This window comes from Vulpes lagopus, chromosome 20 (genome assembly GCF_018345385.1).
Source record: "Vulpes lagopus strain Blue_001 chromosome 20, ASM1834538v1, whole genome shotgun sequence".
Taxonomy (NCBI): Eukaryota; Metazoa; Chordata; class Mammalia; order Carnivora; family Canidae; genus Vulpes; species Vulpes lagopus.
The window spans coordinates 30,890,731-30,902,984 of NC_054843.1; the positions used below are offsets into that span (position 1 = coordinate 30,890,731).

General features: G+C 35.5%; 1 protein-coding gene across 2 annotated transcripts in view; it reads right to left on the reverse strand.

The window, feature by feature from the left end:
• Window positions 1-1,255: 1,255 nt before the first annotated feature.
• ROBO1 (roundabout guidance receptor 1) overlaps window positions 1,256-12,254 on the reverse strand; it is a 1,146,492-nt gene continuing 1,135,493 nt past the window's right edge. For both annotated transcript variants that reach the window (XM_041735102.1, XM_041735103.1), the window contains 3 exons: window positions 10,218-10,526; window positions 4,431-4,627; window positions 1,256-2,942 (listed from right to left, as the gene is read on the reverse strand). In XM_041735102.1, coding sequence (XP_041591036.1) covers window positions 2,928-2,942; window positions 4,431-4,627; window positions 10,218-10,526 — 521 coding nt within the window. In that variant the 3' untranslated portion in view covers window positions 1,256-2,927. The remainder of the gene's footprint in view (window positions 2,943-4,430; window positions 4,628-10,217; window positions 10,527-12,254) is intronic.

Below are 12,254 nucleotides of genomic sequence, written 5' to 3' on the forward strand. Positions count from 1 at the left end.
CACAATCAGGAATTTCACAGTGAATTTACTCACCGGAAATAGAATCACCCCCATCCTTTTACCACACTTATGTTTTTAACTTGATATGTTTTTAACTCTTTGCAAGGTTTTAGGAACAAACTACATGTGAAAAGTGAGGATAGAATGTGTGCAATGAATTTCAGTCTATCAATACATTACCTTATATTGTTGGGGGGGGCGGTTTACAGAGTCCATGTCATATACATTAACTCGCTAAATCATGACAACAGCTCCATGAGGTAGGCATTATTGAATTCACAGGTGAAGAACCTGAGACTCAGAGGTTAAGTAACATGTTAATGGAAACAGAGCTTGTGACAAAACCAGGACTCAAACCTAGGCCCTCTGATACAAATCATTTGTATGAATATCACATGATATAAATAAACAGAGACTAATTTATAGTCATCTCAACAGGGAAGATTAAAATTAGGCCATTAAACACATCTCTCCAATGTTTCCCTTGAAATAGTTGGGAACTGACTTCTTGACCTTTGGACCTAAGTAGATGCTGGTGATTACTCCATTTTTGTAAAATTAAACTTCAAAATACATCTTCCTTCTTTTCTTTCCCCCAGTTTTTCAAACTGTGATCAGCACAAAATTTAACTATATATATATGTGTATATATATATATAGTCACATACATGATGATATATATATATATATATCATAGGAAAAAACCTTTATTGATTTTATTGCTCATCTCATCTATGCAAAGTTAATACTAGAATATGGTAATCTTAGTCTAATAAACAATGTTCAACCTAGTATATGATAGGAATAGAGTTGTTAAAATTTCACATGAATTTGTAAACAAGAAAGCAGAAAGTTACTAATAAATATTTTGGGTAATGTAATTTTCTTACTGATGGAATGTAAGTGGCACAGACTTCACAAATTAGATTTATCATAGTTGAATCCTAACTATTTCATAAATAGGTTAACTGAAATTCAGATACATATAAATGTTTTAGCACAACATTAATATTAAAATGGTATTCTATGATAAATAACTTTTAGGTTTGATTGATCTCGTATCTTTAATATCCATGGAATAAAATGAGAATTTTTCCTTATAAGTAAACCCTTGGTTGTTCAGAAAGCAGAATTTTTACTCATCTGATTATATAGTTAGTGGTGAAATGTTAAGACAGCACAACTTTGTGATTAAATGGAATAAATTTGATCACACAATGAAAAAAAAAAGAAATCAACACAAGAAAGAATGATGTATTTGAGAACATTTTTAATAAATAATGTGACAAAATTACTTTTCTGATTATTGGTTTTCAGTATGCAAAATTATGGCTAAAAATAAGGTTTCTTACATGAACATAATGAAAACATTAATCACATGGATTGTTCCCTTAGTACTGCACACCCTTTCTATGTAACTTTCAAATTATCTAAGTGAACACATTTAGTTTTTGGTGAACACCAGCTTTTTTTGTTTTTTTTTTTTGTGGTTCAGTTTTGTTTGGCTTTGTTTTCCAGTGGGGTCAGGCCTGACACCTGTGTATGAATCAATGTACTTTTTTTTTTTCCTCAAATAGCACCAATTATTAAGTCAATGAAATTCCTATAACAACAAAAAAAGGATCATAAAAATCTACAGTCAGAGGGCATCATTTGGCAATTCAAAGCAAGTAATGCCTCTCTTTGAGCTTATAAGACAATCTTATAAGTTTTAACATTGGCCACAACAAACTTAAACCTTTTTTTCTTTCAGTCCAGAAAAAGCAAGAACCATTGGGTTCATGGCCCACAATAAAGTACGCACGTTACTTCACCATCTGTCATCATTCAAATATTCCAAATACAAACATAGAGCATGAACAAAACAGGTTAAAAACGCTTCTCAACATTTTTTTTTCAATAAGACAAAAAAGGTTAATAGTTACAATGGTTTACAAATAAAGTTTAGTGATTGTGCTTTTAAAACCAAAAAAAAAAAAAAAAAGATTAAAAACAGTGCATTACAAAAACAAAAATCAAACTTCCTTAAGTGGCACTTCTGAAAGTTGAACTGACACTACCAGAAGAAATTTAGGCCAGTTAAGATAGGGATGTCCTTATTCAATTGGTCATTAAAAACATCCATTTGTTTGTAATATGCATTTATAATTGCATTTGATTGAAAAATAGAACAAGGTTTTTTGCTAGGCTTACTTATGACAATGACTAGACAACCAGAAGATCCAACTGGCTTACCCCTACTTATCCAAAAGTATATTTCCAAAAAGAGTATACTTCAATGGTTGAAATGAAGACAAAATAAAGTACCACCAGGGGTTGCAAAGAGCATATATTTACAATGTTTCTACCCCATTCAAATTGATTTGTGGTTGTTCTGCCTTTGTTATGTTTTATTTTCTCCCAGCAGAGGGTGGTATGAAAGACTGATTTTAAAATCATGTTAAAATGAACTATGTTTTAATTTGCATTAGCAGTTGGTAATAGAAGGATTATATCTTGAGAGCCCTTGGCATGAGGTTGATTAATCAATTTTGATTCTTTGATCAATACTTTGCTATAAATTGGCTTGGTATGTAAGCAGTGCAACGCCATATCTCAGGGGCAAAATGCAAAAGAAGTGTGTTGTTCTCTCTTGCTGGCTGATGACTGAAGCAAGAAGTCAAATACTTCCCTTGCTGGAAGTAAGGTGTAATGGTTTGTTCCAACAGTGAGGGGAATAAGGGAGTTCTTCAAGGGATAAGGATCAAACAACAACAATAAAACTCCAATAAAATTTTTAAAAATGGTATTCTAATAAGAGGAATAAAAATGACAATTTTTACACTCTGATTGCACTGAACATTTTATCTGGCGTCATGTGTCATCAGACATGAGGCGTCTTGAGTGATAATTTTCACATTAGATCTCATAAGCCTCTCTGGTTGTCTTCAGCTTTCAGTTTCCTGTAAGAGAAAAGTGTTTGTTAAATTTGAAAATAAACCTTAGAGTAGACTTTTATTGTTATGTTGATTTACATATTTTCAACCGTATAGTTTGTGTTTCTTCATTCATTCCCCGGCATAGGTTAGGAGGTGCTCATGACAACTCATTTATTTGTCTTTAGTTGGTTTTGATAGAAAATCCAGGGTGCTGGGTGGCTCAGCTGGTTAAGGGTCTGCCTTCAGCTCAGGTCATGATCTCAGGGCCCTGGGGTCAAGCCCTGCATCAGGCTCCCTGCTCAGCTGGGAGTCTGCTTCTGCTTCTCCCTCTCACTCTGCTCCTGTGCTCTCTCTCTCTCTCTCTCTCTCTCTCTCTCTCTCTCTCTCTCACACACACACACACAAATAAATAAATTTTAAAAGAAAGAAAGAAAATCCAACAGTTCTCTACAAATACCAAATTGTTCTGTGTGTTGTCTCGGTATTGAGGCATGTGGCACAGAGGAACGAGGAGCAGTAGAAGGCAGGTTTCTCTACTCCCCCCAGCCCCAACTCAACATTAGAATTCAAATTTTCCTGGGTTTAAGTATTAGAGTTATGTATGATGACTTTTTGTTCCTCAGAAAGGTTCTCTTACTTTAAAAAACAACAAATAAAATAACTTATAAGACAACCTCTCATAACAACTGCAGGAAGAAAAATCTTATCCCAAGCCTCAAAATCAAAATGCTTTGGACATTAAAGAAAAATCAATTAGACATCATTTCTTAAAATTTTTCATCTTCTAGTTTTCAAAGTTTAGTGTAACGTTCATTTAACAATTTACTTGGGATGAAATATATTTGTAAGAAGAGAAATTTGCCCTCAACTTGTTTTTCCTTTATTAAATGGAGAAAACATGGTCTTAAAAATAGGACGTGATTTTGTGATATGATATGATTTACTGCCAATTCTATCTTTTGTCACTATAAATTCCAAAAAAGGAGTATGTATTTGACACAAGAAGTATCCTCCTCCACCCAGGAAGGTGAGTGCCAAGGATCAGGTTCCCATTATCAGAAGAATGAAGGTGGAAGATAGCTGGCCAAATCAGTCAGATTAACCGCAGTGATACCAGGGTGGCAGTTAACATAGGCTAAGCGCCCTCATTCAAATCCTTATCCCTCTGTCACCTTACTGGTTTTTATAACCTACCTTAATACAATACTGTGCAATATATTATCTAGATGAATAGTTATTTCCTAATGACATGTCTGCCATGTAAATTTCTTAACTGAATATCTACAAATAATTATGACCTCCAGATCTAAAAAGAAATTGTTATCACCATTTAGAACTTTGGAAACGTTTCAAGAAAATCATAAAATTAACAGAATTTTAGTCTCTGCGATCACTAATATTAGGGTTTGTAGTAAAACAGTAACATTTCTGTAGACTGATAAATATTCCTGATTTTGAGACTGATATAACAACTAGTATAATGTTGAGAAACTTGGGAAAAAAATTAGATACCTCTAACTCTTCATTATTATCTTCTCCTCTTTCATATCCTCCAAGAACTTGCATTTCTGCGATATTTCTTCGACCTACATTTGCTTGTTCTCTTTGTCTGCTTCCTGATCCTCTTGATGACATTGAGCTTGAAGAACTAGGATCTCTGGGATTATTTGATGTCGGAAAAGTAGGTCTACAGTAAGGTAGGATATCCTCTGTGTAATGAAATGCAATACGTGCACATGAACACTACTGTACATTTTCATTGCATAAAGTAACATCATTTGTGACTGTTTCTGAATGCGGAAGCATCAGTGTTTTTGAGGAATAAAGGAGGACATTTTATAACAATAATTAAAAAGGCAGCACCATCCTAAAAAACAATATAACAAGTCTTGTTGTCTTTCCTGGTAGTGAGGTGGCATTCAAGCTGCCTTCAGTCACAAGTTCTTGTCCTACCTCAAACTCACTGGGGACCAACATCATTAAAGGAGGTAAACCAAAGCTGGAGTCAGACTTAGCTTCCAGTTCTATCCTTCACTATAGGATCTCCAATTATTTTAGGTTTTAGTTTCCTCTTTTCTAAAAAAGTGTTAAAATATCTATACCCAGAGGAGCTTCTAGTGTTGATGTAAAAACAGGGGACTGTGAAATCCTTGTGCAAAATATGAAGGATTATTTCAAGGCATTGATAGAAACAAAGCCCAGTTTCCTCAAATTACTAAAACAGAACCAAGCCCATGTTCACTTTCCAGACACCAAGATGTCAACCTCAATTTCAACATCATATTTACATTGTGGAGCTCTGAATCTTAGAAGCCTGACATCCCTGTTACCGCAAAATGCATTTCACTCGAATTAAACGGCATCTCTTGAATTTCTATCTCCATACTGCTTTAAATTAGGTGCTGCTTGTACTGATGCATTCTCCAGCTGCTAACTTCTCTCCGATGCCTGTCCACTATACTCTTTGGACACCAAACATGTGAAAACCAACTTTTCTATGTGCCCCCAAATGCTTCCTCTAATGTCCACACTACCTGAATGAAATCTGATTTCCCCTGAGGTTTCCACGTTCTCTCCTGTAGAATGAAGAAGGCTTCCTTCTGGCCCAACCAGCACCAGTTCTAAGTCAATACTCCCTGACCTTTGCACAAAATATTTTCTTTCTGGGATGGCCAAACCAATCTACCCATGTCACTTGTTTAGTCTTCCTTTATGGTACCTTTCTCCTTCCATTCTACTCATCACAATTTCTACACCTAATCCAGAATCGGACTTGTTGGGGTCTCACAGTTCATGAAGAGCACTGTTCCAGTATCCTCGCTTCACAGCATTTGGACTCCTGTGACCTTCATATCCTGTCCATGTTCCATCATTGACTTTTTCCTCTCCATTGACTTTAATTTTTGTCAAACTATAATATAAAATCTCTCTCTTGCTCAAAATTTTCCCCTAAACCTGTGCTCCACATGAGTCAATACCATCTTCCTGTCCTTATAGCTCAGCAAAGCTTCTTAAAGCAATTCGGACTCAGTAGTGGTAGACACAATTCCTGTTTACTATGATTCCCACTGAAATCTATCCATGACCTAATTACTACAGTGAAAGAGAAAATTCAATGTTGATTTTGATAATGCTAATCATGTTTCATTCCTTATGTCTCACGGCCCTTTATCTGGAAACCACCATCAGTTAGTTTAAACATCACTATTCCCAGATTCTAGTTCTCTTATCTTCCTGGCCAGTGTTCTGTGGGCTCTTCTTATGTAATGTTGATGGCCTGGAGGTTTCTACTTTTAGCCTGGTGTATATCTACATTCTTTTCCTCCACTCACTTTGGGTAATTTCATCCATTCTCATGGATTGTAACCTTTTCTAGAATATAACTGTCATGACAGCAGTTACATTTCTGTGTTTTGTGTTTTGATATACTTTCAGCTTCACATATAATAGGTCATTGATAAATAGTTTTGAGTGAATGAATGAGTAGATTTAATTAATATTTTATCATGATAAAGCCTTAATTTATATTTCCAACTCCTGATCTGTATTGAAAATTTCCTCTTCAGTTATCCCTCAAACTCAGTATGTCAAACGTCAACTTCATCATGTCCATTCTTTTCTTCCCTCTCTGTATTCCCTAATTTAGTTAATGATAATACTAATCATTAAGACAACAAAGATAGAAAACTGAAATTATCTTAGAGTCTTCCCTGCCTTCCAACAACCTGCCAGTACTCTTTAAATGTCCTTTTTTCCACACATTCAAATATGCAAAGGTGAATCTGATTTTTAACACTAAAAAATGTCAAATTGTGAATTTTCCCACTCATTCATTTCTGCTTCTATAGCTTGGTTTGTATTCTCTACATCTCTTGTCCAGGGATGGAAATACCTGCTAACAGATCCCTGTCTTGAGTCATTCCTCTCTAAACCATATTCACTCAGCTGCCTTCTTATGGGAACTACAGGCACTCTATGACTTGATCTTACATTTATCTCAAGAGCTTCCCCTTTGACCGTCTTTACCATCTAGTAACACTGCATTTCTTATAATTTTCTCAATGTACCTCAGAGTTTTTCAGGCTGAGTTTCTCTCACAAAACAATCTATCCACTTTCCTTAGACAACTTAAGTTTCGCCCACCTTGAACACTCAGCTTTTGTGTCATTTTCACCAGGAAAGACCAATAAGTCTTTCTTTGCCTTACATACCTTACAAGACTGGACTAACCATCCCTTCGTTGGACTTCCAAGTATGGCATCATTAACATTACACCAAATATGAATATATCTATGAATCTACAGATTACCTATTTTTGTCTCTAACTATAAGCTTCTTGAGGTCAAGGTTCATGTTTACATGTAAATCTCAGGACCAGTACAATGCTTTATAACACAGTGGATGTCTGATAGATGTAGAAAGAAATTGAAATGATTGAGGTAAATGTCAGCAAAAAGATCAGTCATTCAAGTCTAGAAGACCACTCTCTTTAATTAAAAATGACCATTCATTACCCATGTAAATCACAGTGCCTCTCTCATTTTAAATAATGTCAACTAAATTGTGAAGGTGAAAATTACAGCAGTGCATAGAAATGATCATTTAATGACACACACATATATATAGGGTATTGGTTCAAATAAGAATTTGGGAAAGCAAGACCTATGAAATAAAAATCTGGTCAGTGTATCTCAATGCTGACCATAAAATAGTGTTTCTTGTTTCTAGATTAATGGTTCCAATTATATTGGAATTATATAACACACAGGACAACTTATTAAATCTCTAAAGATTGGTGAAATAATTTCATCTCTTTGTTCTAATTGTGCATACACCAAGATCTTCCCCTTGTACAATTTTCTCCTGAAGAAATCCACCTGCTTTGGGGGAAGCTTCCTTAGAGCAGCAAATTAGTCTATACTTTCAGGGCACATATAAACTTTATAATTTATGTCATGACATTATATTTATAAATCATTACTTAGAGTATAGTATGGATCAAAAGTTCAGAGCCAGATCACCTTTTGCTTAACTGATAAAAAGTCAGCTAAGTTTTTCAAACTTTGGATTGTGGTGATGACACCAAGTACTTTGCAGTCACATAGTAGAGGCATCTGACTGAAATGTAGTTTTAATCATCACTTTACTGCTGAGTCCATGCTTGGATTAAGAGTTCAGGCTTCCTGTCACAGAACAATGAAAGTGATTCCCATTTTGACAGAAAGTTGCTAATGATCAAGTGCCCAAAATAAACAGAATAAGAGCTTGCGGTCTAACCTTACCACGATAGATCTATTAAAATACACTAGTAGTTGATGTGCCCCCTACAGGTTTCTAAGATTCATTTCCCTCCCACTCTTTTCTGACTTTTTCCATCAATCTCCCCTTTTATTATATTTCTTTCTCCTAAATGGTTTCTTCTCTTTCGCCTATAATAATCCTATCCTAAAGTATTTCTACAAAGTCTGCCTTCCTGGCAAACTCGTCCCAACCTGTTCTCCTCCCAGTCTTCTGAAAAGAGCTCACCACTTCCCTTCCACAATTTCCATTTACTTTGGAACCCCCTACAGTCTGGCTTCTATTCTGATTACAATACTAAAAACAGTTCTTTTGAATACCACCCACAAATAATATATTGCAAAATCCTCATGTATTCTCGCCCCCAACCCCCACCTCCTGTTGATATCCACCTTTCACTTGTGGCATTTTAGATTTCTTTCTATCTTAAAATTTCCTCCACCATTCTTTCTAGGATACTATTCTCTCTGGCTTGGCGATCTTGATTATTTTATATCTCTTGGTGTATCCATCTCAGTTTCCACTATAGAAAGTCATTCTTGTGACTAACCTTTGAATATAATCATTGCTGATTATTGGTATGTTGGAGCTGGCTCACATGCTTAAAAAAAGTACCCAGTCTTCCCAACTCCACATTCACTGACTTCATGTTAGCAGCTTGAAACCAGCCACCTTGTAAGTAACTACCCAATAGAAGTGAGTAAATGGCTACAAATTAGGGTTTTGCTTTGTTTTCCTCCCAGAGAATTGATTGGTCGACATTAACCAGTATATCACTGCAGATAATTTAGCCTTTGTAATTCATGCAATTTTTCCCTCTGTGTTGCCGTTTTGAAATCCCACTCTCTACTCATGACCTTTCTCCTGATCTTTAAACTTAATTCTCTAAAGTCTTATTGATTTTCTTCATATCTGTGCTCTTAGCAGCACCTTAATCCATTCAAAATTGAAATTCTTTTCCCTAAGACATTTCTGAGTTGTTGTTGTTGTTGTTGTTGTTTTTTTTTTTTTTCCTACTTTGGTCAGTACAATTAGGTTCTAGTAGCCAACAGGGCCATCTAAATAACATTTGAGTAACTTTTGCTTTACTCCATAATTTCATTCTATTCTTCTACTTTGAATTAGTCAACATGGTTCCATCTCTGAAATGCCAATGTAGGTTCTTTCCTTTTTTTCCACACAACTATTTTAATTCAGTGTTTTCATAGTTTATACCTAGAAATGTTACAATGTTCTGATACCTTCACCTACAGAAGTCCAGTCTCTTCCTTAACTATAGAGTGCTACCAGTTATTTCTCTAAAAGTCTGATTTTGTGGGGCACCTGGGTGGCTCAGTGGTTGAGTGTTTGCCTTTGGCTCAGGTAGTGATCCTGAGGTCCTGGGATCCAGTACCGCATTGGGCTCCCCACAGGGACCCTACTTCTCCCTCTGCCTATGTCTCTACTTTTCTCTCTCTGTGTCTTTCATGAATAAATAAATAAAATATTAAAAAAATAATAAAAATTAAAATAAAACTCTGATTTTGTCATTTCTTCTTCAAAACTCTTTGCTGGCTCACCACTGTCTATATCATAAATCCCGCACCCTAGATCACATTCCCGACCTTCCCAATCTGGCCTGGCTGCCTTTCTAGTTTTACCTTTCGTATATTGTGTCTGGCTCAACTAGAAATCAATGTTCACCAAACATTTGTTTTTCCACTCCCATTTTTTCTTCTCCACCTATTTCCTTTACCTGCTATCCTCTTCTCTCCATTTAACTTGTTGAAATCATGCTTTCCTTTAAAACCCAACTCAGCTGGCACTTCTCCAAGGAAGTCTTATATGATGCTACATATTTAATTTAATTATATTAAAATTATTTGAGTACATGCTTATCTCCTCCATTAGAGAGTACATTTCTAAATCTTCTATTTTTCACTAGGCCTAAGAGAACCTAACAGTACAACTTGCAAACACGTGTTCAATCTGTATTTACTTGTTGTTTGAAGAAATCAGTACCTTGGATGAGGTGAGTCTTTGCTGGTGGAAGGTCTCGTTTTGCTGCCTTGTTTACTCGTCCTTTTCCATCATTTTGCTGTTCCTGTGCTTCTCTGGTATCACCTGGATTGGTTCTCATATCAGCAACCTGTCTTCCATCCAGTACTTCTCTCCCCTTGTAACTGCCTACTTTTCTATCTGATGATCGGTCTGTTCTTGCTTCTATAGAAGGGAGTTTTGGCACCATAACAGGTCGCACCTCCAGCTGTGCCTTGGATTGGACAGTGGGTGATTTTATAGCAGGTGGTGGCACCGGAGGAGGTGGTAGATCTAGAAAGAAATATTTAAAATAGCGTAAAAGTCTGCCACTTATAAAATTGTTAAATATTAGTATTATCATTGGAGTCACATTCAGTTGTGAGATAATATAACTTAAATGAACTAGAATAATTGATGGTAACCAAGGAAAAAGAAGATCAACAATTTCAATGTATTTTCACTGTTGTATGGCAGAAAAATACTGAATCACAGAGCTGGAACTTAAAGATGATCTACTCTTGGGATAAGCTAATATGGCAATATATGCTATAACATTCCCTCCCCCAACTATGATATACCTTCTTAACTCATTTTAGCACAATGTTGCTGGTCCCAGATATAAACCCTTATTCTTTGGGCAACCACTTCAGATTGAGTGAGGTTGGCACTTGAGTTGAAACCTATTTGCCAACTCTAATCTAGCCTAAATCCTTTCTCGTTCTGTAAAAAAGAAAACTCAAACACATGACCTTAAGTTATTTTTCAGTCTCAAACCTATATATGATCAGAACCAGGGCCAATGCCCTTAGATTCTTAATTTCTGATTCCTGTGTTTATAACCTACCATTTAATGATGAGATCTCTGTACTCTGTATCTGCACCCAGAGCTATTATTTTTTTTAAAGATAGATTTATTTATTTATTTATTTATCCATTCATTCATTCATTCATTCATTCATGAGAGACACAGAAAGAGGCAGAGATACAGGCAGAGGGAGAAGCAGGCCCCTTGCAAGGAGCCCAATATGGGACTTGATTACTGGACCATAGGATCATACCCTGAGTTGAAGGCAGACACTTAGCTGCTAAGCCACTGAGACAACTCCACCCAGAGGTTTTAAGCCAGATAAACTCTGGTATAAATATAAGTTAATGTTATATATTATAACTGGACATTATATATAATTCAACTTTTTATACTTAAGGATAAAAGTAGATAAAAAATTGGTCTCTAGAAAATAAATTTTCTTTAAGAGATGCTACCTTTGACTCTTACATACATATTCCAGGGAATAGAAATAGCCTAATAATAGTTGGTAACTTAGCAGAAGAATATGAAGATATTTTAGTTTTAGTTTGTTTTGCCTTTTGTATGGAGGACGAATTAAAAGGAAAGGCTTGAATCCATGAGGGCAAGAGTTTATTGTTATACCTCAGATAAGTAATGATAGGGGATGGAACTATATTGGTGGCTGTTCAGATGAGATGTATTTGAGAGACCTTAAGGAAGAAAAATCAATATTATTTAATGATCAATGGAATATAGTAGGGGAAGGAAAGGAAAGATTCTAGGATGACTTCTAGGATTTCTGCTATACTTTACTAGGTGGATGAGAGAAACTTCACTGAAGGTAAGGAAGGAGGGGATGGCCTGCAGAGGAAGAGTATGAGTTCAGTTTTATGAAAGTGAATAGGAGGCGCCCTTGAAGTATCTAGATAAAGATGTCCAACAGGTTTTGTACATAAAATCTGAGTTTCAAGAGAGGTCAAGCCCAGAGAGGGAATTATCAGTACGGTTTTTTCAGTCATGACTTCAGAAATGGTAATGTTTTCATATTTGGAGAGGAATACCTATGTGATAGAATAAATCAACTAAAAAGTGTTTATAAAACATGTGTTAAATGCTTAGTATTAAAAAAATTAATACTAGCATTTTCAACAAAAAAGCACACGTTTACATGCTAAAAATAAATCAAAAGTACATAAGAACTTGAAAGTTCTCATACCTTTCTATCTCCA